This window comes from Chanos chanos, chromosome 12 (genome assembly GCF_902362185.1).
Source record: "Chanos chanos chromosome 12, fChaCha1.1, whole genome shotgun sequence".
Classification (NCBI taxonomy): Eukaryota; Metazoa; Chordata; class Actinopteri; order Gonorynchiformes; family Chanidae; genus Chanos; species Chanos chanos.
This window is the reverse complement of record NC_044506.1, coordinates 9,888,194-9,914,078: the sequence shown is the minus strand read 5'-3', so window position 1 is coordinate 9,914,078 and position 25,885 is coordinate 9,888,194. Positions and strand designations below refer to the sequence as shown.

The following is a 25,885-nucleotide window of genomic DNA, read 5'->3' as shown; positions in this document are numbered from 1 at the left end:
GGGAAGTAAAGTAATTGTGCTCTTGAATGACTCCTTCCAGACTAATTATAGTCAAGTTGGATACTGATCAGTATCAACACTCCCTTTCCTGCCTGTCTTTCATTTAGTTACAGTTGTTCAGTGCTAAAGTACCCACGATCTAGCCACCATGGTCCGAAACTGAGTCAGGGGGCGGAAATGCCATGTTTTTTTCCCAGGAGACGAGGACCCTTTAGAAGATCAGCTCTGCAGATTTGGGCTTGAGTAGCTTTAGCATCCTTGTTATAATGCTGATAGCTCTCTTTCTCTCTCTCTCTCTCTCTCTCTCTCTCTCTCTTACTTGCATCATTTTACTATATTTGGCAAATGCAGTAAGAGAGAAGAGCAGTGAGAATAAAGCTTCCTCAACATTACCTCACACTGTTGCACTCAGTACTGAGGCCTGTGGCAGGAAGCAAAGAGCAGATAGAGGAAAAACTGCTAGTTTAAAGATAGCTACTACTCCATCATAAATAAATATATACACGCACACACACACACACACACACATGCCCATACAGACATGCAGGGCCCATGAACAGGATGACGTGCTAAAGCTTGCCGACCACAAACCTCACTCGCTTCACAAAGTACTGCCCCTCAATCCACAAAAGAACAGAGTTAGGCCACGCCCACAGCACACACACGCAGACACACACACACACACACTCGCTGCTCTGCCAGGTCCTGTCAAGTCTACATCTCTTCTCTCTCTCTCTCTCTTTCCTGTCACCTTCCGTTCCTCTCTCCATCCGCTCGTCACTCAACCAGTCAATCACTGGGATGGCGGAGTTGGAGGGCCTCGAGTTTGGAAAGTCGGACTTTGTCCTCTTAGATGAAGTCACCATGGAGCAGTTCATGGAGAATCTTAAACTGAGGTAAGACTCATTTAGAGGAAGCAGAATCCGCTACCTAGTGTACTGTGGAGACGATGATGTTACACACAAACCGTACTTCGGTTACATATGGTCGATCCAGTGAACCGGCTGTTCGTTTGAATCTAGCTAAAAAAAAAATTTTAAGCTGGCTGGTATTTGTGAATTCCTCCTGAAGTGATGTGGGTTTTGTTGAAACATGTTTCGCCGAAAAATTGTTTCAAAACGACTTTTACTTCCAACCGCTGAAGATGTCTATTCTTTTTGGTCCCGGTTCACTTTGACTCATCAGAGTTCTTCCCGACTCAGTGGGATGGTTTGCTGAGACTGGTAAATAGGTAGATAGAGAGAATGACAGAGCAAGTGAGAGAGAGAGAGAGAGAGGGAGAGAGAGAGAGAGAGAGAGAGAGAGAGAAGGGGGGAAAACTAAAGGGGAGGGATGACTCACATCTGGTTTGATGTTCCCGCTCTATGCTTTTACTCCGAAATGCTCTGAACAAACTGTTGAAGGGCACATAAGACCACCCTCTGCATGCCAACAACAAGTAACTTGAAGTCTTCAATAGAGAACCTTTTACCACTTTATACTATCGCTATACGAACCTCAGGCTTGGTGGGGCAAGTTCTTAGTTCTCCTTTCATTATGTGGACTTCTGATCACCCAGTGTTTTCATGACGTTATTCGTGGTGGCAGAATGAATCATGTGGACTTTTTTTCTAGTCTATCTCTGAGTGTGGTGTCAATGCCTTCTCTAATTCACATTTGTTTCACTACCACGTCTCTCACATATGCCAGCACTTGTGAGACGGCTCAAAAGTCAAACCATCTATCTACCTAAAGCATCAGAAAATCGTACAATCTTGTTATTGGGCAGAATATACAAAATGGAACTTGATTTTTCTTTTTTTTTTTTAAAACTCCAAATTTGTTTGATGTGATATAAGTGAATTCTTCTGTGAGTGTTATGTAATGGAAGGTAAACTGTAAAAGTCAGAAAAGTGTAGCTCCACTGACTTAGCTTTGTATCTCTGTCACTCTGGCAGTAATCTCATACAGTCCTGGCCAATGTGTTTGGTTAACGACTAAATGTATGCAATGTGTTCGAACAAAACAGTTTTTGTTTTACGCATTTAAGCCAAATAAATTTATTTGAAATTGAGAAAGCGACACATTTTGAGTCACATTTTACACTTCCTGTTATCACTTCCCACCCTTGTATCACTTCCTGTGGCCTATGGGTGTGTGTATGAGACAGTCAGTTAAACGTTGCCTCTAGACAAACTTTTTGTGCAGATTAGATTTATCTTCCTGTTTAAAGGTGATGCATAGATCATCTGGAACTGTGCTTCCCTCCCTAATCAAATGAGGAACATCTTGTGATATCAGTTGCTTTTTAGTAGTCTTCCAATCCTTATCTAATTACACATCACTCACCTCTAGGTAAAGAATAAAAGCTTTTCTTTTCTGACATCTCGCCCATTTTACATTGTGAACAAGGTGTGGCCAGACACAGTCAGCTCTTTCACACCAGTGGTGATGAACAAAAGAGGGAAAACGTAGGCTGATGTCATTTATTCAGACAAGGTTTGCTTGCGTTCGAGGCTCCCTCGATTTTTGTCTGCGAACGGCTTGCTTTTTGAGTCATCTTTGAGGTGACAGCAATTACGTGTGTGATTTCAGATTCGAGAAGGGCCGCATTTACACCTTCATCGGTGAAGTGGTGGTGTCGGTCAACCCTTACAAACAGATGGACATCTATGGGAAGGATGCCATAGACGCATACAGGGGCAGGGAGCTGTATGAGAACCCCCCACACCTGTATGCAGTGGCAGATGCTGCTTACAAAGCCATGAAAAGAAGAGCCAAGGACACCTGCATTGTCATCTCAGGTGCAATAACCGATAACCAATAAATATGAAAGAATAAATCATACAGCTGAGGAGAATTTCATATGTCTCTGTCGATTTTTCAGATACCCAAGTCCATACACATTGCTATGTAAATATTTCTAAAACAGCTTTGGTTTAATTATGGTTTAACGGGGCAGCTTATAGGTTTCATTTTGGTCAACAATGATGCCATTTAAAACAAAAGCCTTTGCACATAAGAAACAGCGATAATAAAACTAGAGTTGAGTTATAATCCTGAGTTTTAAACTTGGCAAGAGAAAACTGATTTGATGATTCCTTCTGTTTTTGTGTTTTAGGTGAGAGTGGAGCGGGTAAGACAGAGGCCAGCAAGTACATCATGCAGTACATCGCAGCCATTACCAACCCCAGCCAGAGGGCAGAGGTTGAGAGGTAAGCCAGTCACCTGGGTGCAGTGGTAAGGAAGCGCTCCAAAGGCAGATAGCAATAAATGCGAGTCGCTCTGGACAAGAACAAAATGAGGGAAAATTAAACATAGTTCTCCTTTCTTTCTCCCTCTCTCTGTCTTGCTCTCTCTCTCTCTCTCTCTCTCTCTCTGTGTCTCTCCAACACTAACCTCATTTAACAGTGTGAAAAATGTGCTTTTGAAATCTAACTGTGTGCTGGAGGCTTTTGGGAACGCGAAGACTAACCGTAACGACAACTCCAGTCGTTTTGGGAAGTACATGGACATTAACTTTAACTTCAATGGAGATCCTACAGGTGGCCATATCAACAACTATTTGCTGGAGAAGGTAAGGCTTGGCCCTCAGGGTTGATATGTTTGTACACAGCTGTAAACTGTAGATGTCATGGCCAGGAAAAAGGAAACAGATGCTCCGTTTCTGGGAGTGTACCCACAGAGAACAGAAAACGAAATGTTTTTGTGACAGTACACCAGTAAGGTACAGCTCTGCCATTATTTTGAATGTTCTAATCGGATTGATCGCGTCACGTTAATTTTAGAGGGAAAAAAAAGAGTTGCCATGTACTCTTTGCCTGTCTCAGCAATTTAGGCATCATGAAAAATGTCAGAATTAGAATTACTCATCATCGACTGAAGTGCTGCAGATTTGGCAGGGGTGCTTAAGTACGTTAAGAAAAATATGTCACAGTTGGTCTGTGTTGTCCAAAATAGAACTCTGTGTGTGTGTGTGTGTGTGTGTGTGTGTGTGTGTTTGTGAGTGTGTGTGTGTGTGAGAACTCCAAAACGCACCCTTTTCATTGTTTGATGGTGGGATATGTGAATTTTACGGATGAAAGGTGATGAAGCTTTAGAGAGTGAGACTTTGGCACTGAACTGATATGTCTGTGAATTTCGCCCCTTTCTGGTTCTGCTTCTGGTGCTAATGAATAATCTCACTTGGCTGTGCTCAATGTGCCTCTACAAACATCCTCAGTACACAACATGCATCTGAGTCATGCAGGGTATGCCAACAGAGGTGTCATCTTTTTTCCCTCACATGTCAGGAGATGTACTTCTCTTTTCAACTGCTGTAGGGCCAACACTTAGACATGCCTGTGCTTTGGTACCACATACTTAAAGTTAAAGCCAAAGAAATTACTGGATGACTAATTTAGTGGTTATGCAAGACCACTGTTTTAACCAATATGTCATACTGAATAGAAACAACAAAGCAGAACATTTTTCTTACATTTGGCGTTGAGCTGTCAAGTCTTGAGAAACTACAGTTAGTCTTGTACAAACGTATTTCAATTCTACCTCTTGTGCTCTCTCTCTCTCTCTCTCTCTTTCTTTCCCTATCTCTTTGTATCCTTCCTTCCCTCTCTGTTTCAGTCACGGGTTATACAACAACAAGAGGGAGAGCGAAACTTCCATTCATTTTATCAGGTGAGATTTACCACCTTGATTTTTTTAAACAAAGAGCTCAAGTAAGATTCAGATGGTTACGAAATAGCTGTGAAAAGTTACAAAACATTTGATAATGAATAGCAATGCAGTCATTACTGATAACTCTGATACTGATAACAATTTAGGTGTAAGAACCCGTGATGCAATTTTAACACCTCCAGCACATACATGATATCATCCTAGATTATGTCTGTTATAAAGCCGTGATACTTTTTTACTTTCCAGTTGCTCTGCCTTTTTATAGAGAGTGTCATAAACACATTACTAGGCAAATAACAGACCTTGATGTGCAGGTGTCAGTGTGAATATTTGTGTTTACATATGTGCACAATTTACAATTCTGGAAGTAGCCTATGCCATATATATATATATATATATATATATATATATATATATATATATATGGCATACACACACACACACACACACACACATATCATATATATACATGATATATATGATGTGTATGTGATCCTCAGCTGTTGCGGGGAGGCTCCGATGAGCTGATGGGATCGCTACACCTCCAGAATGACCCAACACATTATGTCTACACAAGGCAGGGGGCTGCCGTCTCCACGGTAAGTGCCTCCCTTTAATATACTGTATATTATTTCGAATGTAATTTTAATATGTCTATACAAGTAATACATTTCTCTACTGCATCTCTGTACTGCACATAGTGAATTCATGTGCTAAGCATTCCACAGTCTTAACAGTCATATGGACCAGTGATTGTCCAATCATTGCACATCTGTCATCACAATGTTAAAAAGATGAGGCAAAGGAGGTCATTCAGAAAAATGAGAGCGAGTTACTGCTCAAAGGATAATTCATCTCTTTTCCTCTTTCACTTTCTGTCTCCTTGGATCTATCTGTCTGTCTACCCCCCCCCCCCTCTCTGTCTCTCTCTCTCTCTCTCTCTCTCTCAGGCCTCTACTGATGACCGCGCATGTCACAAGGCAGTCATGGCTGCTCTTAAAGTTATTGGTTTCACTCAGGAAGAAATCGGCTCCATTTACAAGATCCTTGGGACTATTCTTCACCTGGTTAGTTGTAACACCCTTCAGTGGACGCACACAATAAAACAAGCAGAACTCGCAAAGCATTATTCTGGGGTGACCATACATCCTCTTTTTCCCCGAACATGTCCTCTTTTTCGGACCTGAAAAATGCGTTCTGCTGGGATTTCTAAGTCGCCCAAAATGTCTGGGATTTGGCTTTTGCTTTCCACAGTTGCCATTCACCGTGTGTGCATTTGCATTGCTTTGACCTTTTCCTTTACATCCCGCCCTCTCACATGCCACCAATGGACGGTCTTGTGCACTGTCATGCCATGAACATTGGTTAAACTGCATGTCATTCATTACCCTTAACACCGCAGCAACAACCAAGAGACCTTACGAAAACCGTAACACCACCAAAACCTGAATGGAAAGAAATAAGGTCATCTTGCCACTGTTATTATGCTAGTAGTTGTTTGTCATCCCCGTCCTCTTTTTTGAAAACCAAAATATGGTCACCCTAATTATGCTAAATACATTCCTTAAAATGGCTGTGATAAACCACCAATTAAATTTCCAGTGCTACTGAATAATCAATTTTTTCCTCCAATCAGATGTTTTGTCAGTGTGCACTCAAAGTTTCGGAATCCCATTGTGACTTCAGCATTTTACCTCTCTCATTGTAAATTCTTCAAACTTTCCAATAACTCATGGTTTTTCAGGGAAACTTGGAGTTTACAACTGATGGAGAGAATGTGCAGCTGGCTAGCGAAGACTGTATCAGACACATTGCTGATCTTACAGCCACCGAGTATGAAAACGTGAAAAAGACTCTGTTGTTCCGTACAGTGGCCACTGGGGGTGGTGAGGTTATAGACAAAGGACATAGTGAAAACGAGGCAACCTATGGCCGAGACGCCTTCGCTAAGGTACTTCAGACATTCAGTTTCGGCTTTGATGCAAAGCCACGTTACCACTGCAGGTCGGCTGTCAAATCTGAATAATCCAATGAGTATTCAAAGCACTTTACTTCAGAGAAACACACACTTAACTGTTTCTGCCACGGAGAGTACATTAGCGAGCTATATGACACGGCTTTTGGTTTCTGCTGTCTAACACTCTTCAAACTTTTACGTCCTTCCCAGGCTTTGTATGAGCGACTGTTCGCTTGGATTGTCAGTCGAATCAATAATGTCATTGAGGTGAAAAACTACAACCCTGCCCTTCATGGCAAAAACACAGTCATTGGTGTGCTGGACATTTATGGCTTTGAGATCTTTGACAACAACAGGTTATACTCCTTTTTAATAACTATAATAATAGTAATAATAATAATAATAATAATAATAGTACAAGTTTATTTAGAGCCCAGTGTCACTATTTATAGTCTCGAAGGGCTTTACATGTTCACAACAGAGTTGAATCAAAATTATATTCTGCATCAGTTAGAGAAAATAGATAAGTCTTTAGTTTAGTCTTAAAGGCATGAAGAGAGTTTCCCTCCCTAATTTCTGTAGGTAGACTACTCCAGAGGAAGGGAGACTGGTAGGAAAAGGCTCGGTAGCCAGCGGACTTCTTTTTAACTATTGGAATGACTAATAGTCCAGAATCGTGAGAGCACAGGGTGCGAGGGGGGTTATAGGTTGTAATTAGACAGGTAGGCTGGCGCAAGCCCATGTAGAATTTTAGATGTTAATAAGAGGACCTTAAAATCTGCCCTTGCATGAATTGGGAGCCAATGAAGGGAAGCCAGGACAGGTGTGATGTGGTCAAACTTCCTTGTTCTGGTCAGGATTCTGGCAGCAGCATTCTGGACCAGCTGAAGACTTTTGGTAGTAGTGGCAGGCAGACCAGAGTACAGAACATTGCAGTAATCGAGGCAAGACGTGACAAATGCGCGAACAATAGTTTCTGCATCAGCCATACTTAGAAAGGGTCTAATTTTAGCAGTATAACGGAGGTGATAAAAGGCAGTTTGGGTAGTGTTTTTGATATGAGTGACTAGCGACTGACTAGAGTCAAAAATCACACCAAGGTTTTTAGCTGTAGAGTTTTGAGAGATGATGCAGTTGTCAAAATTTAGGGTAAGATCACTAAAAAGATGTTGATAACAAATGACAAGTTAAACTTGCATCAGAGATACACGGTCATTTTTTGTATATCTTTAATAAAAAAGGAATATGAACTTCTATTTGACAGTCCATTTGAAACTTTCTTGAATTTTTAGATTATGACATCTGATGTAGGATTTTGTGCATATAATAACTAGTTTTCTAACATAGGTCTGACATTAACCGTTGCTCATAGCTGTGCATTCTGTCTTTTTGTCTGCAGCTTTGAGCAGTTCTGTATTAACTACTGTAATGAGAAGTTGCAGCAACTTTTTATTGAGCTGATCCTGAGACAAGAGCAGGAGGAATATGAGAGAGAAGGCATCACATGGCAACATGTGAGTGTGCTATCCACACACACACACACACACACACACACACACACACACACACACTCTTTTGTCATTCTCTTACTACCTCTGTGATATAACAACAAATCTAAAACTGTTTTTTCTCTTACAGATTGACTATTTCAATAATCAGATCATAGTGGATCTGGTGGAGCAGCCCCATAAAGGAATCATCTCCATCCTGGATGAGGCCTGTCTAACTGTGGGAAAAGTCACTGACACGGTCTGCCTGGAGAGCATGAACAACAAACTTGGCCAGCACCCTCACTACACCTCCCGAAAGGTACAGTATGATCACACACACACACACACACACACACACACACACACACACATCCTTCTTGATAGACCCTGAGGTGAGACCACACTAGCTGTGGGAACTGAGAACATTAGCAAGTTTCTATAGCACACGGAAGTCCACTACTACCACCTTAAAATGATCTCACAGTCATAGTTCTACTCCTCATTTATGGCACAGAAAACAGTCAGTGCAATTAACAGTGAAATTAAACAACGACAACAACAACAAAAACCCATCTCAAAACACAAAACATACACATTTCGATATAGTTTATCAGAAGTGACTGAAATTAAGAGACAGGAGCTTCCATCAAATCAGTCTCTGTTTTTTTTTTTTTTTTGATGGAGCCCTGAATCATTGTTGTCATATGCAAAAGAGTATTTTTGGAGCACTTTCATAATTAGGCCATGAGGGAGCAGTATTTTCACACACTGTTCAGGAACAATTTCATGGTGCTTTTTTGAGCTGTTCAGCACAGTGGACAGAAACAACAGGATGTTCATCGGTCTAGCTACAGTATACTGTTAACTGGTTTTAAATTTACCTTTCAACCGCTCTGCTTCTTGTGGTTTTAAGTTCTCCATATACGCATGTGCAGAGTTACAAGCCTATTGTCTGACTATTCTTACAGCTTTGTCCAACTGACAAGACCATGGAGTTCCATCGAGACTTCCGCATCAGACACTATGCTGGAGATGTCACGTGAGTGACAGAAATACTTTTGTTCCTACTTGTCAGAGTCATTGTCAGACACCATGGGGCCAGAGGTTTTTAAACAGATAGGACTACAGCAAGGCTATGATAGTCTGCTTGACAGATAGGGAAAAGCAGCCTGAATGTGATTTTCAATAACTGTGAATAAATGACATGTCTGTAAATGAGGCTGCTGCATACTTGAATGAATAAGATATTTATTTACCATGCAAAGCAATTTCATAATCCTAGCACTTCCTTTTAGTTTTTTTTTCTACTCAAGAGGATACAAATGACTGAATGATGCAACTCATTTCCCTTTTAGCTACCCTCAGAATCAGCCACAGAACAGGAAAAAAGCGACTGACCAACGTGGCATGGTATCATAAGTTTCTGAGGGAAAAAAAATAGCATTGTCCCGTATCACTCTTAAATGTAGACACTCCGTTCCAGTAATGAAAAAGAGTGCTTTGTGATTTAAAATATTTATAGTTTCGACGATTTCTCACCCAGCAAGAGTGGTGTCCTCAATTTCATAACTAAGAGGACTCCATTTCATTTAGGGTGGGAAACAAGACCAGAGAACGAACTGGAAAGCTGCTCTGAAAATAGATGACACATTTTCTCTCTCTCTCTCTCTCTCTCTCTCTCTCTCCCTCCCTCTCCCTCCACATTATCTTACAACATGTGGAGTGTTAGACTATAATGTGTTATCTAAGGAGGCCTTTGCATATTGGCTTATACTTGAGCCACAGTGCTTGTTTACAGAGCGAGCGGTCTTTAAAAGCGTTCTTGGGTCAGTTTGGTGTCATACCACTAAATGCGCAGGGAGGAGTAAGAGGAACTGATCTGACCTAACTTAGAGAGGCAGACATTTGCCACAGTTTGTTGGGGCCATTCGCAAAGTCACAAAGTGATTGAATTGCCACCCTTTGTGACGGAATATTTGAACAACTATCCCAAGTTCTCAGTAATTAGGTCAAGTGAACGAAACAGTCTCCTGTTCACTCACTCTGAATGTCATTACAGCACCGACCCTGCTTCTCTCGCTCCCTTTCTCTCTCTCTCTCTCTCTCACTCACACTCAAACTCTCATGCGCGCATAAACGGCGCTCATGATGAGCAGTCTGTCTGTCTGTGTACGAATGCGTCCCTGTGCCAGTGCGACAGCGCTCGAGCGATAAAAGCTCGCCTCAGTATCCGCTCTCCCCGGTAACGCACTCTGCCAGGTCCCCAGGGGTAGCCAGGCTGTCGGAGTTGTCGCCCACCACTCCAATCCCTCCCCTCCTCATCCTTTAAGGTCCCTAAGGCTGCACTGTGACAGTGAGGGAAGGAGGGAGGGCCTCATCTTTCCTGCTAAATATGCTCTCGCCCTAGCTACCCCCTCATCATACCACACCCCCCCCCCCCGAATCCCCCAACCCCCCGCCCCATCCCAGCTCAGACTATGACCTACTTCTCTCTCTCTCTCTCTCTCTCTCTGTATCTCTCTCTCTTCTTCTCTCTCCTCGTCTGTTGCCTATCCACTCCCTCTATCCATTCATTCATATCTCCCATTTCATGTCTCCCATTCAGACTCCATAATGAGCTTCATGATTCACCCATGATCTCTACAACTTAACCCATCTGCTCGTTCATATGGTCTATAGATCTTACCCCTCTGGAAATGAGATGCATTGCTACTACTCCCAAACAGTTTAATGGTACTGAGATTTTGCAGGCGATTCGTTAAATTTGGCCTGAATCCCTGGTCTTCCTATACGCATATTCAGTCATTTTTTTCCTTCTCTAATTTCTTCAGGATGCTTTGGGCCCTGTCAGTCAGCTGAAGGCATACATCTGTCCAGGACTAGTTTTAACCAACCTCAACTTCTTACCAGGGCCATGTGGTCACTCACGTGTGCATGTATATGTATTGTGTGTTTGTGTGTGTGTGTGTGTGAATGTAACACATCTGATGTGTTAATCCAGCTCTTGCTCAGAGGGGGAGGCTGAACACTGCCTCTGTCCTGTACCTTGCTGGCACAATGTGAACTTTATTACACAGCTTTTCAGCTTTATGTAACAGTGAAATCACGCTGACTGATGGGCCTCTTTGTTGTATGTATGTATTTATTTATTTATTTGTCTTTGCTGTGCTCACATGGAGAGGTTGTGATTTTTTTTTGTTAATATAAGGGTCTTATGCTGCTTTGATTATGACTCGGTCATAAGAAGATTTGTGAAAATGACAGTGGCTTAATATGTTTGCTCAATATTGTTTAATATCATATGATTTGGCAGTTACAGGGAGAAGGATTTGCAAAGGTTTTGGTTGCTGATTTGCTGTTTGCTAGTTTCAGATGACTCATACAGCATGTACCTGTCCATTCTGACTCAAGGCCTTGAAACTATTTTAAGAACTTTTTATTCTGTGCTTATCCTTTCAGTACAGTGGTCTTACAATTTGCCCTCTGTGTTTATGCTTGGATTAATCTCTCTTTCTCTGTCTCTGTCTCTGTCTATGTCTCTGTCACTGTCTCTGTTTCTGTCTCTCTCTCTTGCTCGCTCTCTTGCTCTCTCTCTCTCTCTCTCTCTCTCTATCTCTCTCTCTCTCCCTCTCTCTCTCTCTCTCTCTCACACACACACACACACACAGATATTCAGTTGAAGGTTTTCTGGACAAGAACAAGGATCCACTTTTCCAGGATTTTAAGCGACTCATGTACAACAGGTAGGAAGACTTGCAACTTCCAATGTCAGAAGCACTGGCTGTGATATTCTGCACGTTTTTACAACTCGAAAACTCTGTCAATTCAAATAAAGTCTCTTTCAAAGATTTACTTCCTTTCACCTTCTGTTTCCTTTCCTGTTGACATTTTTCTCCACATCTTTTCTGTTCATTCTTCTCCTTCTACTGTCTTCAGCTCATTGGTTTGACATCTCTGTCAATATCTTATCATCTCTTGTCTTTCTCCTCTCTCAGTGCTGACCCTGTCCTAAAGGAAATGTGGCCTGATGGGAAATTGAGTATTACTGAGGTCACCAAGCGCCCACTGACTGCAGCAACACTCTTCAAGAACTCAATCATCGCTCTTGTTGACAGACTGGCTTGCAAGGTTAGAGATGATGTCATTTTGTCTTAGAAAAGTCTGCGTAAAAAGGCTGAGTTTCATGTTCAAACTATACTGATCTATGAGTCAGATACCTTTGAGGCACAGTGACGTCAGTTAACTTTTCAGTGTGTGAGTACAATACACCTCACTGATGTTCATGAAATTATTGTAAGCTTCTTATTTATTTATTTTTTTACTCTGTCAGAATTACTAAATATTTGTTATTCATATTTGAGGATAAGCCTTTCATTTAATCCTTTTCATTCAGATTTAGCCTGGTTATTGGCTGAAAAAAAAAGTTTCTTTTTGTTTTTCTCCAGTGTCAGATGTTTTGATGAAATGGGGATGATCTTTCGTTGCTTGGCAACTGACAGTGCAAGTCAAATTCGTTTTAGCCACTTCTTTTGGGTTTTTTCCAGTATTGACACATTCAGTGCTGACCCAGTTTGTCATGTTTTCATACTTGAACATTATCATTAACATCCTTTTTTCACAGTATACTAGAAAATCTTTAAGTACATATTTTAGTTTTAGTCACAAAATCGTACTGAAAAATGACATAGTACGATATTCAGAACATGAACATGTTGCACACACATAATATACTGTTGCGCTCGGTTTACCGAGAACAATAATCCTTTCTAGTCTGTAAACAGACTGAACAGGTGTTTCTGCGAACAGCTGTGTTAATCAGTTCTGATATGGAAGTGCTGAAAAATGCAATCTTTCTGATGGAAAATGTCTGTATTTGATGAAGGCTTTATTGTCTCAGAGAAAGAGAGAGACAAGTTAAATCCCATGCTGGTGGATGTATGGAGTCAGGGAAGAGAGGCATGCTGAGCTTTTCTCTTATGACTGAACCACTGATGAAAATGTGTTCAATCCCTGATGTTATTTTGGGATGACCTGGTACGTCCGTGAGCGGAGCGTTTTTTGTTTTTGTTTTTTTTTCCTAGCGGGGCGGCACGTGTGTGGGCCTGTGTGCCTGTGTGCCTGTGTGTGTGTGTGTGCGTGTGTGTGGTGTATTCGGGACGCATTCTGGACAGCTCCTGTTTTTTAGGTCACGTTTTTTTTACTTTATCACTGTCTCTCTTATGTCCCTCGCTGCCTTTTTTTCTTTCTCGACACACAAACTTGATGTGCGTTGTGTTTACATGAAATTTATGTTCATTTGTGTTTATGTGTGTCAACGAGAGTAGCAATATATTTGCATGCATTTACCATGACACCCAAATAGTTAATACAAGGAATTGTCCCTTTACTCTCATAGTGTGTAAAGACTCTTCCAAGAACTCTAAATTTACACGCCAGAATCCGATTTATTAAGGTCTCAGTTGAGAGGCCTCTGAGTACAAGAATTAGGCGTGTTTGATCGGGGCTGAGTTAAAATCCTGCTGGACGGTCAGTCTCTATGAAGACTGTCACCATTTCAGTTTGTAAATCACATAAACCATGTTTTTCATTGGAAAAAAAAAGTGACTCAGCATCTTTTCTTTTCTTTTTTTGTTTGTTTTTTTGGAGTGTATCTGTGTCTCTCTGTGTTTGGATATGAGTTGCTGTCTTTTTTTACATGACTTTGTTTGTTGTGTCTGTGTGTGGTTATCTGCATCCGTCTGTTCGGTATGCGTCTGAGATGATGGATTTTGGGGAGAGTGTTCAGAGCACTGTGTTCTCCTCTTGTTCTGCTTTTATGGGCCAGCAGTGAAGATGAGAGCAGGCAGCATCCCTCCTGACAGGCAAACACGTCCAGACAAGCTCCTGTCAGCTGAGGATAGATAGAGAGAGAGAGAGATAAAGAGAGAGAGAGAGGGAGAGAGAGAGACAGAGGGAGAGAGAGAGAGAGGGAGAGAGAGAGCGAGAGAGAGAGAGGGGCGGAGGGAAGGGAGAGAGAGAAAGAGGCAACAGTTCATTGGGTGAAATGAGGGAACGGAGAGGACTCATTTTGGATGGAATGCTTAGAACTCGAAGAATTTATTGACGCATTCACCAACAGACAGTGCAGCCTTGCTGAAACAAGTACACAAAACGTAGGAAATTGAAACCCATCCATTTTTGTTTGTGTTTTTATGATATTCATGAATGTAAGTTAAACCAAAGCACTTGAAGGCATTTTTTGGCATGCCGTCTCCAAGTTAGACTTGCTTCAGGTCCCAGTTCTCACAGCACACATAAATTATTAATTCGTCTCCACAAAGAACCCCAAATAATTTTTCATCAGTCAACCTGGGTGTTTTATTTGTCTCGCACGAGGCATTCAATGAGAACGTTTTTCTCTTGTTGACGAAAGTTTGTTTACCAAAGTTTAAATGTGTTTACAGGAGCCGTATTATGTGCGTTGCATCAAACCCAATGAGGTGAAGTCGCCCATGCTGTTTGACGATGCCCGTTGTCAACACCAGGTGGCGTACCTGGGCCTGCTGGAGAATGTTAGGGTGCGGAGGGCTGGTTTTGCCTACAGACAGCCTTATGCCCGCTTCCTGCAGAGGTTAGAGATCAAGCATTGACTAATCAAAGTTAACCGCTGAATCTGAAAAGGGCTCTCTCTGTACAGCTCCTCCATGTAAAAAACAAAAAAACAAACAAACACACAAAACCCAATCTTTCAACCACTACCCTGAAAATACCTTAGAAATACCTGAGAATACCTTAGCTTATAGCTCTCCCTTCTCAGATATAAAGTGTAAAAATAACCTGACAGTTTTGAGTAAATGAACATAGAATCTTTACAGCCTTTTTTTTTAACCAAATCTTAACAAACTTACCTAATTTTTTTGAACCCTCCCTCAATATTGGGTCTGTTTTTTCACTGGAAGCATTACAAACCAGGTCACTCTCTTACTGCTGATGAAAAGACACTCAATAGCAGCACATTCATTCTCTCTAACACATCTCTATGGAAACAGTAAGGCACAGTTATGTCACCATAATGAAGTTTCAGCACTTTAATTGGAAATTAATAACATTCACCCACTAAAAGTTTGAAATACATGTATTTCAGAAGAATTTTAATTACCTTCATGACTGAATTCACCATGCCTCCAATGTCTTTTTAAACTAGAAAAAAAAAAAAATCGTTATTTGTTATTGAAGTGCACCATTTTAACATCTTGATAAGCCGACATGTCATGAACACATAGGATGAAAGAACTGAAAGACCTTTAATGGCTATTGGATGACCCCCCTCCTCTCATCCTACAGGTATAAGATGACCTGTGAGTACACCTGGCCCAACCATCTGATGGCCTCAGACCGCGAGGCAGTGGAGGCTATTGTAGTTCAGCATGGTTTTGAAGGGGATGTGGCGTACGGTCACACTAAGCTGTTTGTGAGGACACCTCGCTCCCTCTTCACCCTAGAGCAGGAGAGAGCTGCACTCATTCCTATTCTAGTCCTCTTCCTGCAGAAGGTAACACCCAACCTTCTCTGCTTTATTTCTGTCTCAGCCTAACCAAACCCTTTTCCACCCTCTCTCTCTCTCTCTCTCTCACACACGCGCACACACACACAGAGTTGTGCAGAAAAGTTCCATACGCAGCCAATTCGGCTAAGGCTTCAATCGGTCCAGATTTACGCCTACTACAGAACCCTGTGTCTATCACAAAGTTCCTGTGACCTCATTTAGATCTCTCATAACGTAAAGATCTTCTGTTATTGCCACAAGCTCCTGTTCTTTAGTTTCTCTATGCACGTGTTATTATGCCCAGTACACTAATTCAACATGATTTTCTGAAGTTGCTGGAATGATTTAAACACGAGTAATTGTGTTAATGAGTGTGATCTGTGGGTTATTCTTACATTATATTCAATAATTCATCTGATCTGCAGGCTGCCCTGCTTTCCTCTTTGACCCAGTTCATTTAGCCGAGGCACTGACTGGTATACAGCTTAGTCAGAAATTCAGAAGAACTCTTTGTTGTGAATCAGAGGGAGTGACCTCCCTGTTTCTCATCCATCCATCCATCCATCCATCCATCCATCCATCTATCCATCCATCCATTCATCCATCCATCTTCTACACCTTGGCAAAACCATATCTGTGCTCCGTAAATCACCGTTTTACCTGTCTCCTCTCTCTTTTCCATACATTTCTACAGCATGAGCTTTCTAATTTTTCCCTGACAGTTCGTCACAACCCCGTTTTCTTTTTTTTTCTCTGCACTCTTTTCTTCCTCAGTCGCTCCTTTACGCTTCTTCTCTGTTTTATGTTACGTTATAGCTATTTCGGCATATAACCATACATACCGTCTCTCATCTGTTCAGTCATCCATACCTCATATGCTGTGTACCACCCCACCTCTCCCACCAAATCCAGGTATGGCGCGGAGCTCTGGCCCGCATGCGCTGTCGCAAGATGAGGGCTATCTACACCATAATGGGCTGTTACAAGAGATATAAAGTCAAAGCTCATTTCTGGGAGGTGGAGCGCCGTTTTGCCAGCGTGCGAAACATGGCCGACTACGGCAAGAGCGTAGAATGGCCGACCCCACCCGCTACCCTCGTACAGTTCCACCGAATCACGCAGCACCTCCACCGCCGGTAGGTCACCATAGCAACAACCAACGTTAGCAACACGTCTGAGCGTTTTACAGTTATTGTGTGGGATAATTATTGTAAAGATTCGTGTCTGTCGAAAAATGTTTTCCAGACTTTTACTGTTTACTTACTGTTAACTCTCTCTCTCTCTTCGTTTGATATGTAGGTGGAGGGCCAGGCAGATCATTAAGAACATCCCTCCATCAGATATGCCAGAAGTACGGGCGAAGGTGGCAGCTATGGAGGCTCTGAGGGGGGAGAGGCCGGACTGGGGCTGTGGCCGTCTCTGGGAAAGGGACTACCTGTCTAATGTGAGTTGCTGCATCACTGCTGTCTAGCACTGGCCTGCCTGTTAGTCTTTAGTGGCCCTCTCTCTCTGGTGTGAGTAGCTGGAGCTCTGACAGTTGTTGGTCTGAAGTTACGTAACTGTTTCACAAAATGGTGATACGTCTCTAAGGATGTGTTCCCATAATAATAAGTCTTTAGTAGGTCACCTCTCCCAGTGTCCCAAAAGCAGTGAGAATTGTGCTGTAAGAGACTTTGGAAATCCACTCTGACATATACGTGCACAAACGCTGAGTGTATATCAATAGAGGCATGATTTTAAAATGGGATTTTCCTGGAATGTTATATGGTTTTAGTGGATTTGATACATCTTGTTATGTTTTATGTGTGAACAGGGGCGCTGTTAAGAAATCAGGTCCAGTTCCTTTTGTCTCTTATCTCTTAATCAGTGCTTACCTCACAAATGTTTGTTTTCTAATTGGACTCCGCCTCTACAAGAACAAATCCAGTGAATTAGAAATGGCCAGTGTTGACGTCTGAAGATGCTTGTGTGAGATCCTTTAAATCAAGATCACGTTACTGAACGTGCCCTTGTCATTACAGGGTTAATGGATCTTATCAATGGCTCGTTAAGGGGTCGATTAAATGCCACTCACTCGTTAATTCTATGAAAGACATCTTTCGGCATCGTTGACGGTGATCACTAAACTCTATTACAATGGGGCAAGTAGCTTTAAGGCACTCAACAAGGCCTTACTTGTGGTAAAAAATCTCCTGCTTTCGATTAGCTAACTAGCATGCTATCATCTCATTAGCATGAACGCTAGCCTGGTTTGAATTATCTTCCCAGGTCGTAGCAATGGACTGTTGCTGTATCAGTTGGTGTCCTTCTAAATATAGTCTGAGCTCTGTTTTTTTTTAGGTTTCAATCACGTACTGAGGAGAAGAGAAGGGAAGGGAAGAAGGGAAAGGAAGTTGTTTCCAACAGTTACTCTTGCCATAATAGCCATTCCTGTATCTTTTGCAATGGAAAATCAATAATCCTTTTTTTTTTTTTTTTTTTAATTCATAGTTCAATGATAAAAGATTTGATCATATTTAGAGGATTCTATTTTGAACTGTGACTCATTGCTTTTCTGGTTTCATGTTTGAAACCATTATTCAGCACAGTAGCTGGGTTATTGTGCTTGAACTTCAGCCATCGACATAGCTGGCCTTTGTCAAGAAGACCAAAAACAAAATGAATCTTTGAATTGAAAGCCAGAATCCTTTGGCTATGTCTAATTCTCACTATATCATCATGAACACAGACATTGTTTGAAAGAGAATGTTCCTGTGGACACATGGTCCAAACTCACGTGGCTTGGCCTTCTTACAAATGTTAAAGTTATTTTAGGCATTCCTTTCTTTTGTTATTGCATTCATGATTATGATACATTTACCTTAACTTTGGTTTATGTCATGAAGTACTAAAGGTGTCATTCTGTTTTAGGCGAGAGATTCTCCTTTGACCAGTACCAACTTTGTGAAAATCACCAAAGATCTTAAAAACAAAGACCAGTACAACCAAATCCTCTTCTCTGGATCTGTCAGAATGGTATGCCTCATCTCATACATCTTACACACTTTTTTCTTTCTTTCTTTCTTTCTTTCTTTCTTTCTTTCTTTCTTTCTTTCTTTCTGTCTTCCTCTCTGTCTTTCTTACTCTCTATGTTGCTGTCTCATATCTGAACATGTCTCCTCAGTGCTAAATGCCGTTTGTGAAGTGGAAGCAGTTGAGATAAAGAGGCCAGAGCAGAAATAAACTCTTTTTTTGACTGGCTGAACCAAACATTTCACATTCAACACTGCACAGCACACACTTTGTATCAGCTCCCTGCAGATGAGGATGCTGTGTCCACAAGCTTGTTTTATCATCTTTTCCATTGAAACTGAATCAAACCCAATCCAGTTCCCACCAGTCTATTTTTAAATGCAGCCAGAACTGTGAAGGACTTCAGAATTTCTTAAGAATTGACACTGTCCATTACTTACAATATTGCTGTGCATGTTTTGTTATATTTTCCACATCAGGTTTGAATTTATATGTCTGTTCAGTTATGCTTCAGAGTTTTTATTTGATGTTTTTGTAATTATTTTAGCATGAAAAAACCCCAATGTGAAACTCCTTTTAACAACATTTTGTGTCTTTTTTCTCTCTCCCCTCTCTCTCTGTCCATTACTCTTTCCATCTATCTCTTGCTCTTTCTTTTTTGCTTGATCTTTTTCTCTTATTCTCTTGTCTCCCTGAATTTCTCTGGGTCTCTCTCCAGTTGAACTGGTTCAATAATACAAAAGACCGAGCCTTGCTTATCACAGACAAACACATCTACCGTCTGGAACCAAAGAAGCACTTCAAAGTCCAGAAACGAATAAATATAGAGACCGTGAGTGAACCACACACACACACACACACACACACACACACACACACACAAAGCTGTTTAAGGGTACAGTTCATATACACAAAAAGTGCACAAAATACACACAGCGAACATTTTCATACTCTCATAGTCCAGTTTTTTTTTCTGTAAATGTTTGACACCTATATGTGTTGCGGGGCGAGCAACAAAATCAGAGGCTGACTTTTACCTGTAACATAGGTATGCACATTCCTCAACCAATCAGAGACATTTAGCGATTGATAAAAACAAAAGTCAACAGGACTTATGGTCACGAGGGCCCAAGTTGTATGACCTTATGTTAAAGTGACTTCTGTAACATAACTCTCTTCTGCGCGGGTCGGAGCAGCTGCTGATAAATGACTGTCGGACCTACTTTGCGACAGACTCCCCACCCTTTAGTTTTTAGCTCCAGTCACATTTCCTCTTACAGAGCTGCTGAAGGCTCAGACCTCTCTGCTAAAGCCCTACATTTGCCCATTGTTATGAGACAAACCCCCAAACTGACCCTGGATCAGTTAATAAGGTCACTCACAAAGAACAAACCATAGCTCTGTCATTGTCTGTCAGACCTGTGTGTGTGTGTGAGAGTGTGTGAGAGGAGTGTCTGACCTACATTCTGTGGACTCTGCGAAGGGAAAGGAGCGTAGCCGACCAGCCCTGTGTGTGGTGTTGGAGGGATTTAGTCACACTGCAGCAGACCCACTCTGAGTCCTTCGCAAACTCTCTGGCGAAAAAACAAACAAACAAACAAACAAAAAAGAAAGAAAAACTGACCTTGTGTGTCACACACCCGACACACTAATGGTGTCAGGTGCACCTAAGGGGTACAGGGATGGATTACAGAAATCGGGCTTTTAGTGCTCTCTGGCACTGCGCTGTGGTCCCGTTCCACGCTTTGTCGTATCGGGTTTGACTGAATTGCGTTCAGTAATTGGACTGCACAAAAGCATCCAAGCTGGCTTCATTAAAGCGTGCTTTAAAACCAGCTACACGTTGTTGTTGTTGCATGACATACTTTTTGAATAGGCCTCCAGTCTGCAAAAGAAGTTATGTAACTTCTAAAGGTGTAGATCATCTCCGTTAGCCGAGAATTAGACACGAGGTGGTGTTATTGGGTTTCCGATAAGGACATTGTTACGTCTGTGATTTGTCAAAAGTGTTTTTATTTTAGTGGCCGCAGTCCAGATTGCAACAGAATGACGCACCACGGTGGAAGCCCATTACAGAGAGAACTTAATTAATGCAAAACACAAGTCAGTGCCAACCAGCCAGTGAATGAAATTGTTTTGTGAAAGATAATGTCACAGTTGCACACACACATTGTACATGGGAGGAATGATATCAAGAGACACACATCCTCGAAGATTCACGCACTTGTGTAAATCTGTATGCTTGTGTGATCACCCAGTACCACACCACATACACACACTCTCTAAGGTGTGAGACTGCTGGGTCAGTTGGTTTAGGGCATTGAGGGATTACCCTGTGTTTGTTGGCTCTGTACAGCCAGCTGTAAGAGGCTTAACGTTTGGTGAACTCTCTTTCTACGGCAGACACAGCAATGACGCACCTACGTTTAATACTACTCATAATCACAGACACACACACTTTTATTTTATGATCGCACCAAGCCTTCCTGTTTTTTTTTTTCTTCAAACACACACATATACACACGCACACGCGCACACACACACACACACACACACACACACACACTAACAAACATACACTCACAAACCTGCACACTCTTGCAAACACTCATGCACACACGCACATACACGTACACGCGCACACACACACACACACACACACACACCATAACAAAAGAGATGTTATGTTAACTTTCACTTTTGGTTTGTCATTAGTCTGATACCAGTCTGCATCAGCACCAGTCTGTAGATCAGTCTCAATTATGTCCGCAACACTGATATTTACATTGTATCTCCCAGTGAATCTGCATTCAGGGTCTGAATCTGTAACTCTCACTTCATGGTTCCAGGTGGTGGGGTTGAGTGTGACCAGTGGCAGTGACCAGCTGGTGGCGCTACACACTGCTTCCCAAGATGACATTCTGGTCCACCTGCAAAAGGGGCAGCTCTGCCCCAACCAGGACCGCGTTGGGGAGTTTGTAGGAACCCTCTGTGACCATTTTAAACGGTAAGCAGTAGTTTGACTTGTCGTTGCCATTCTCTGTATGACAGACTGATTTAAGATCAGATTTCATTCCTACAGATGACCAGGCACCATGAGCAATTTAACCTAAGTCATCTTCAGCCAGTTGACTGAGGACACACAATAGTATCAATACCATTATTCTCAAATAAAGATCAGAATGAAGGATCTTCAGATGAGGAGAGGGCAGTGGTGGAACGGTAATTTGCAGAATCAGGGAAGGACTTAGCAAATGATTGTGATTGTTTTCCAGATTAATTAGCGTAACACATAAATGAGCTTAACGTCATTTAGGAAGACCATTAGGTGTTTGTTAGAGTGATTACTATGGTAAGTAGGAGGATAAAGTATTACTTTAAATCTGTTCTGGTTTTTAATCCCCAAATTCAGTTAGAACCACATGGTCTCAGTTCATCACCCCAAAATTCGGAGCCCTTTCAGCTTAAGGGGCATGCTAAGAACAAAGAGGACCTCATATGTGCTACACTTATAGTAATTAGCAACACGCAGCCATGCTGAGACATTCACTGACACTGCTTGCCGGTGCGCTCTAAAACATCTGCCTGTCTAAAGCACTACATAGAGCCGTGCTCCGACATTTCTGCAGACGTTGTCGCGATTTTAACCTTTACTCTCGGTCTGTTGGAAATAGAAAAATACACACACCCAGACACACACACTGCTGTGTGTAGCGGCATTTTCTGGCTCCAGGCATTCTCTCACATGGCTTGGCCTTTGGGAGGGAGTATTGGGGACGAGGACAAATGACAACTGGTGCGTGTGTGTGTGTGTATGTGTGTGTGCGCGCACGCACGCGTGTGTGTGAGCACGTGTGTGTGTCTGCATGTGTGTGCGTACGTGTGTGTGTGTACGTGTGTGTGTGTGTGCACGCGTGAGTGTGAGCCTGAGTGAGTGTGTGTATGTGTGTGTTGGATCTGGACGAGGCTTTTATTTTGGAGAGGAAGGGGTGTCTTAGTAACAGGAGTCCCCGCAGCAGCTGTGAGACTTTGGCTTCTGTGCAGCGGGTGTCAGTGGGGCAGTGTCTGCCATTGAGAGGCCCTAATCAATGCGTCGGCACGTCTGCGCGGACCCCTTTGTGCTGCCATCTGGGGGTGAATGTCAAAGGTCATGACCCCTCTGAGATATCATCAAAAGGAAATGCCATGAATGGGCTGAGGGAGTGTGGAGGAAGCCAAGTGTGTGTGAGTATTTAAATGTGTGTGTGTGTATTTAGAGAGGGTGGAGGCAAAATAACAATACACACACGTGCTTTGTCGATGCTCCCAAAGAGGAGAGCCCCCAGTGGTCATGCACCAGTCAGTGTAAATTTTCACATGAGAGCATAACGAATGCATGTTAGGAGGCTAGTACCACAACTCTGTCTTTTTTAAATCCCCCTCCTTTTACCTTGAAATTGAGAACGGAGGCCTGTATTCTTCTCACTTTTGAATGAAAACATTGATCTCTCTCTGTCTTGTTGAGCGTTATCATGCATAAATATTCTGAAGTGGGTCAGTTGAGAAAGTAGTGACTGCGATCTCGTTTGAAATGTTCTGCGTTTACACACTGTACATGCAGGCGTACACACATTCTTAATCAGCCCTAATTGTCGCCGCTGCTTTGTTAAAAGGCATTTCCTTTTCTTTTTTTCTTTTTTTTTCACCAAACAGAGGCCGCTGTGCTGACATTACAAACGAAAAGTCGGGCAGAAGATTTCTGTCACCTTAGACTGTGTAGTATAAACCTAGCCCCTTTGGTACAAACTTGTGCTGCATTACATGGGAATTATAGACTCTGGTGTAGTGAAGTGCATGTATGGGAAACGTCATGAATTATAATCTCTAGTGTAGTGAAGTGCATGTATGGGAAAAATCACGAATGCCATATTTGTATGAAGGCTCTTTTATTCTCTTTGCATTTCACCTCATCTCTCTCTCTCTCCTGACTAGACCATAAACAGCAGCTATGAGTTAGACGTGTGTGTTTGTTTGTTTGTCTGTCGGGTAAAGGGCAGGAGTGTGCGTGTGTGTGTGTGTGTGTGTGTGCGTGTGTGTGAAGGAAAGGGGGGTATAGACCCTCTCCTAGACCATCTGTTGGGACAGCTGGGGGCAGAAGACAGCGGGTTTGGCGGGCCGGAGGGGGTTGGGTTGGATTTGGAGGGTTTTGGGATCGGGGACTGAAGGATTGAGAGGAGTCCCCTGATCCTGAGCCCCATGGAGACTTCTTACTGTCTAATAAAACCCAGAGAGAACAGACCTGTGGGAAAATGGTCTGGTTGTACTATAGTCCCCAGTCACAACACTCTCACGCCTCCTTCTTCTCCTCTCCATTTTCACCTGAAGAAGAACAGTGTGATGAATAGTTTTGCACATCACAATCTAAGTTATTGCAGATCGAATCGTGTCCATAGAACAAGAAAGGGAATTTTATTTTATGGAAAATGTTCGTTTGAAAAAGTAGTTCACATAGACGTCCGACTGCCCAGCCCTATAGAAAGACAAGACAAGACATTAAAAACTTAGGGGAGAGCTTTGAAACCTCTTTAACCCTGTGTGGAAATGCTGAAGGTCAATGCGAAAATCGGTTTCACAGCAGATTGCAGCCTTGAGCTGATGGCTTCTCCACTGTTTTTTTTTTTTTCTTTTTTTCTTTTTTTTTTTTCTAATCTGGGCTCATTTTTTAGGTTGGTCGAGACGTCATCGGGCCCAGAAATAGCCTCCACCTCTCCTTTTTTCCCTCTCTCCCTCAGTGTCTGTCCTCGATGCAACGCTGGTGCTGCGGAGAGAAAAGCCAACGCAGCTGCTCTCTGCCCCTTGCTGTGGTCAGGATATGATCAATGTGTCATGCCCCCTTAACACATTTCATCACGATCTTGTTAATACATGGGAGTATGTGGCCATTTCATATACGGCTGAGCGTGTTACGTTTTAACGTTATGGTTTGTTTTCATGGGCTGGCCTTAGACTTGACAACAGAACATTGAAAATGGATTAACTTCAGCTGAACCTTGCTTGACCCAATCTAATATACAGGCGTATTTGATGAGAGTGTGAAAGCGTTACAGAAAAGTTTTTGATGAATTGCGAAGGTGGTTTTGAAAGGTCAGCGATAGCGCTGTGTGTTGCTCGTGCCTTCTTCTTCGCCGGCTCTTGGACGTGATTGGATGGCCTGTCTGTCAGTATTATGTCAAGGTCTTGTCAGCACATCAGAGGCAGCGTTCAGTTACATCTCTCAAGGGCAGAGAGAGGCCTTTTCAGACAGTCCTGTCTTCTGGTCTATTCTGACGCAGGAAGAGAGAAGAGTGTCCTTCACTTTACACAGTACACAATAACGCACTGTCACTGTTCACCCTTATCATCTTCTAACATTCAAAATGCCAAAATGTAACCTTCTCTACATATAATTAGGCTTTTACAATGCACTTGAATTAGAAAAAAAACAAAACAGAAGAGCAAAATTCTGAATTTCAATAATGTTCTGAAATGTTAATATTTGTTAACTCAAATGGTATAACTGCACCAGACAAGCCTACAGTTGTGAGACTTTGAGAAGTCTTTTGCTGAGAAGATTTGAACGATGGAGAGAGCAGATAGCAGTTTGTGTGAGAGGGAGTCAACAGTGTCACTGCTGACAGTCTTAGGGAGAAGGAGGAGTGATGCTCTCCCACACTGTCCTCACGCACACCCACACACACACACACACACACACACAGCAGCAGACTGCTCATTTCTGCACACTGTTCAAATTCAAGTCACGAGGTTTCGGTTTCATCAGATTTGCATGTCATTTTCCAACTTGATCATTTCTTTTATTAATTTCTTTCTATTATTTTTGTCACACTGAATCAAAACAAGAAATTGAATTAATCTTTTTTTCAAACCATCTCAATACTTCCCCTTAATTTGATATAACCAAAAAAAAAAAAAAAGTTAGAAGGGAAACAGTATTATTTTCCATTAATGTAAGAGCTCAAAACAACTCAAACCCACCATGGCCCTGCTGTGGTTTCACTAGTATGGCTTTGCTTATTAGAGCAGTTTACCTGGCAGTACCTATTCACAACTGATTGTGAATTAAATCACCTTTATTCAAAAACGTTTGTGTTGTAGTAAAAAAAAAAATGTTACAGAACAAGTATCACAGTGTTTTTATAAGTCAGGGATCTTAAATTCCACTTTATATGTTATGGATTTTTATTCGTTTGCCTTTGCATGCCTATGTGTGTG

At 42.1% G+C, this 25,885-nt stretch overlaps 1 protein-coding gene across 1 annotated transcript; it reads left to right on the top strand.

The window, feature by feature from the left end:
- Positions 1–801: 801 nt before the first annotated feature.
- On the top strand, positions 802–21,648 carry myo1g (myosin IG). The gene is made up of 21 exons (XM_030789501.1): positions 802–896; positions 2,575–2,783; positions 3,101–3,194; positions 3,391–3,556; positions 4,600–4,653; positions 5,154–5,252; positions 5,604–5,720; positions 6,398–6,604; positions 6,821–6,966; positions 8,010–8,124; positions 8,249–8,419; positions 9,069–9,139; positions 11,769–11,843; positions 12,096–12,228; positions 14,544–14,710; positions 15,424–15,631; positions 16,538–16,761; positions 16,925–17,069; positions 18,536–18,640; positions 19,356–19,469; positions 21,487–21,648. Exons 1-21 carry the CDS (start codon positions 802–804, stop codon positions 21,646–21,648), a joined length of 2,877 nt encoding a protein of 958 aa, XP_030645361.1.
- Positions 21,649–25,885: the final 4,237 nt, after the last annotated feature.

Coding starts and splice junctions, on each gene's coding strand:
- myo1g (XM_030789501.1), top strand. CDS start 802: ATGGCGGAGTTGGAGGGCCTCGAGTTTGGAAAGTCGGACTTTGTCCTC. Junction 3,557..4,599: donor ACAACTATTTGCTGGAGAAG/GTAAGGCTTGGC, acceptor TCTCTGTTTCAG/TCACGGGTTATACAACAACA. Junction 8,125..8,248: donor AAGGCATCACATGGCAACAT/GTGAGTGTGCTA, acceptor TTTCTCTTACAG/ATTGACTATTTCAATAATCA.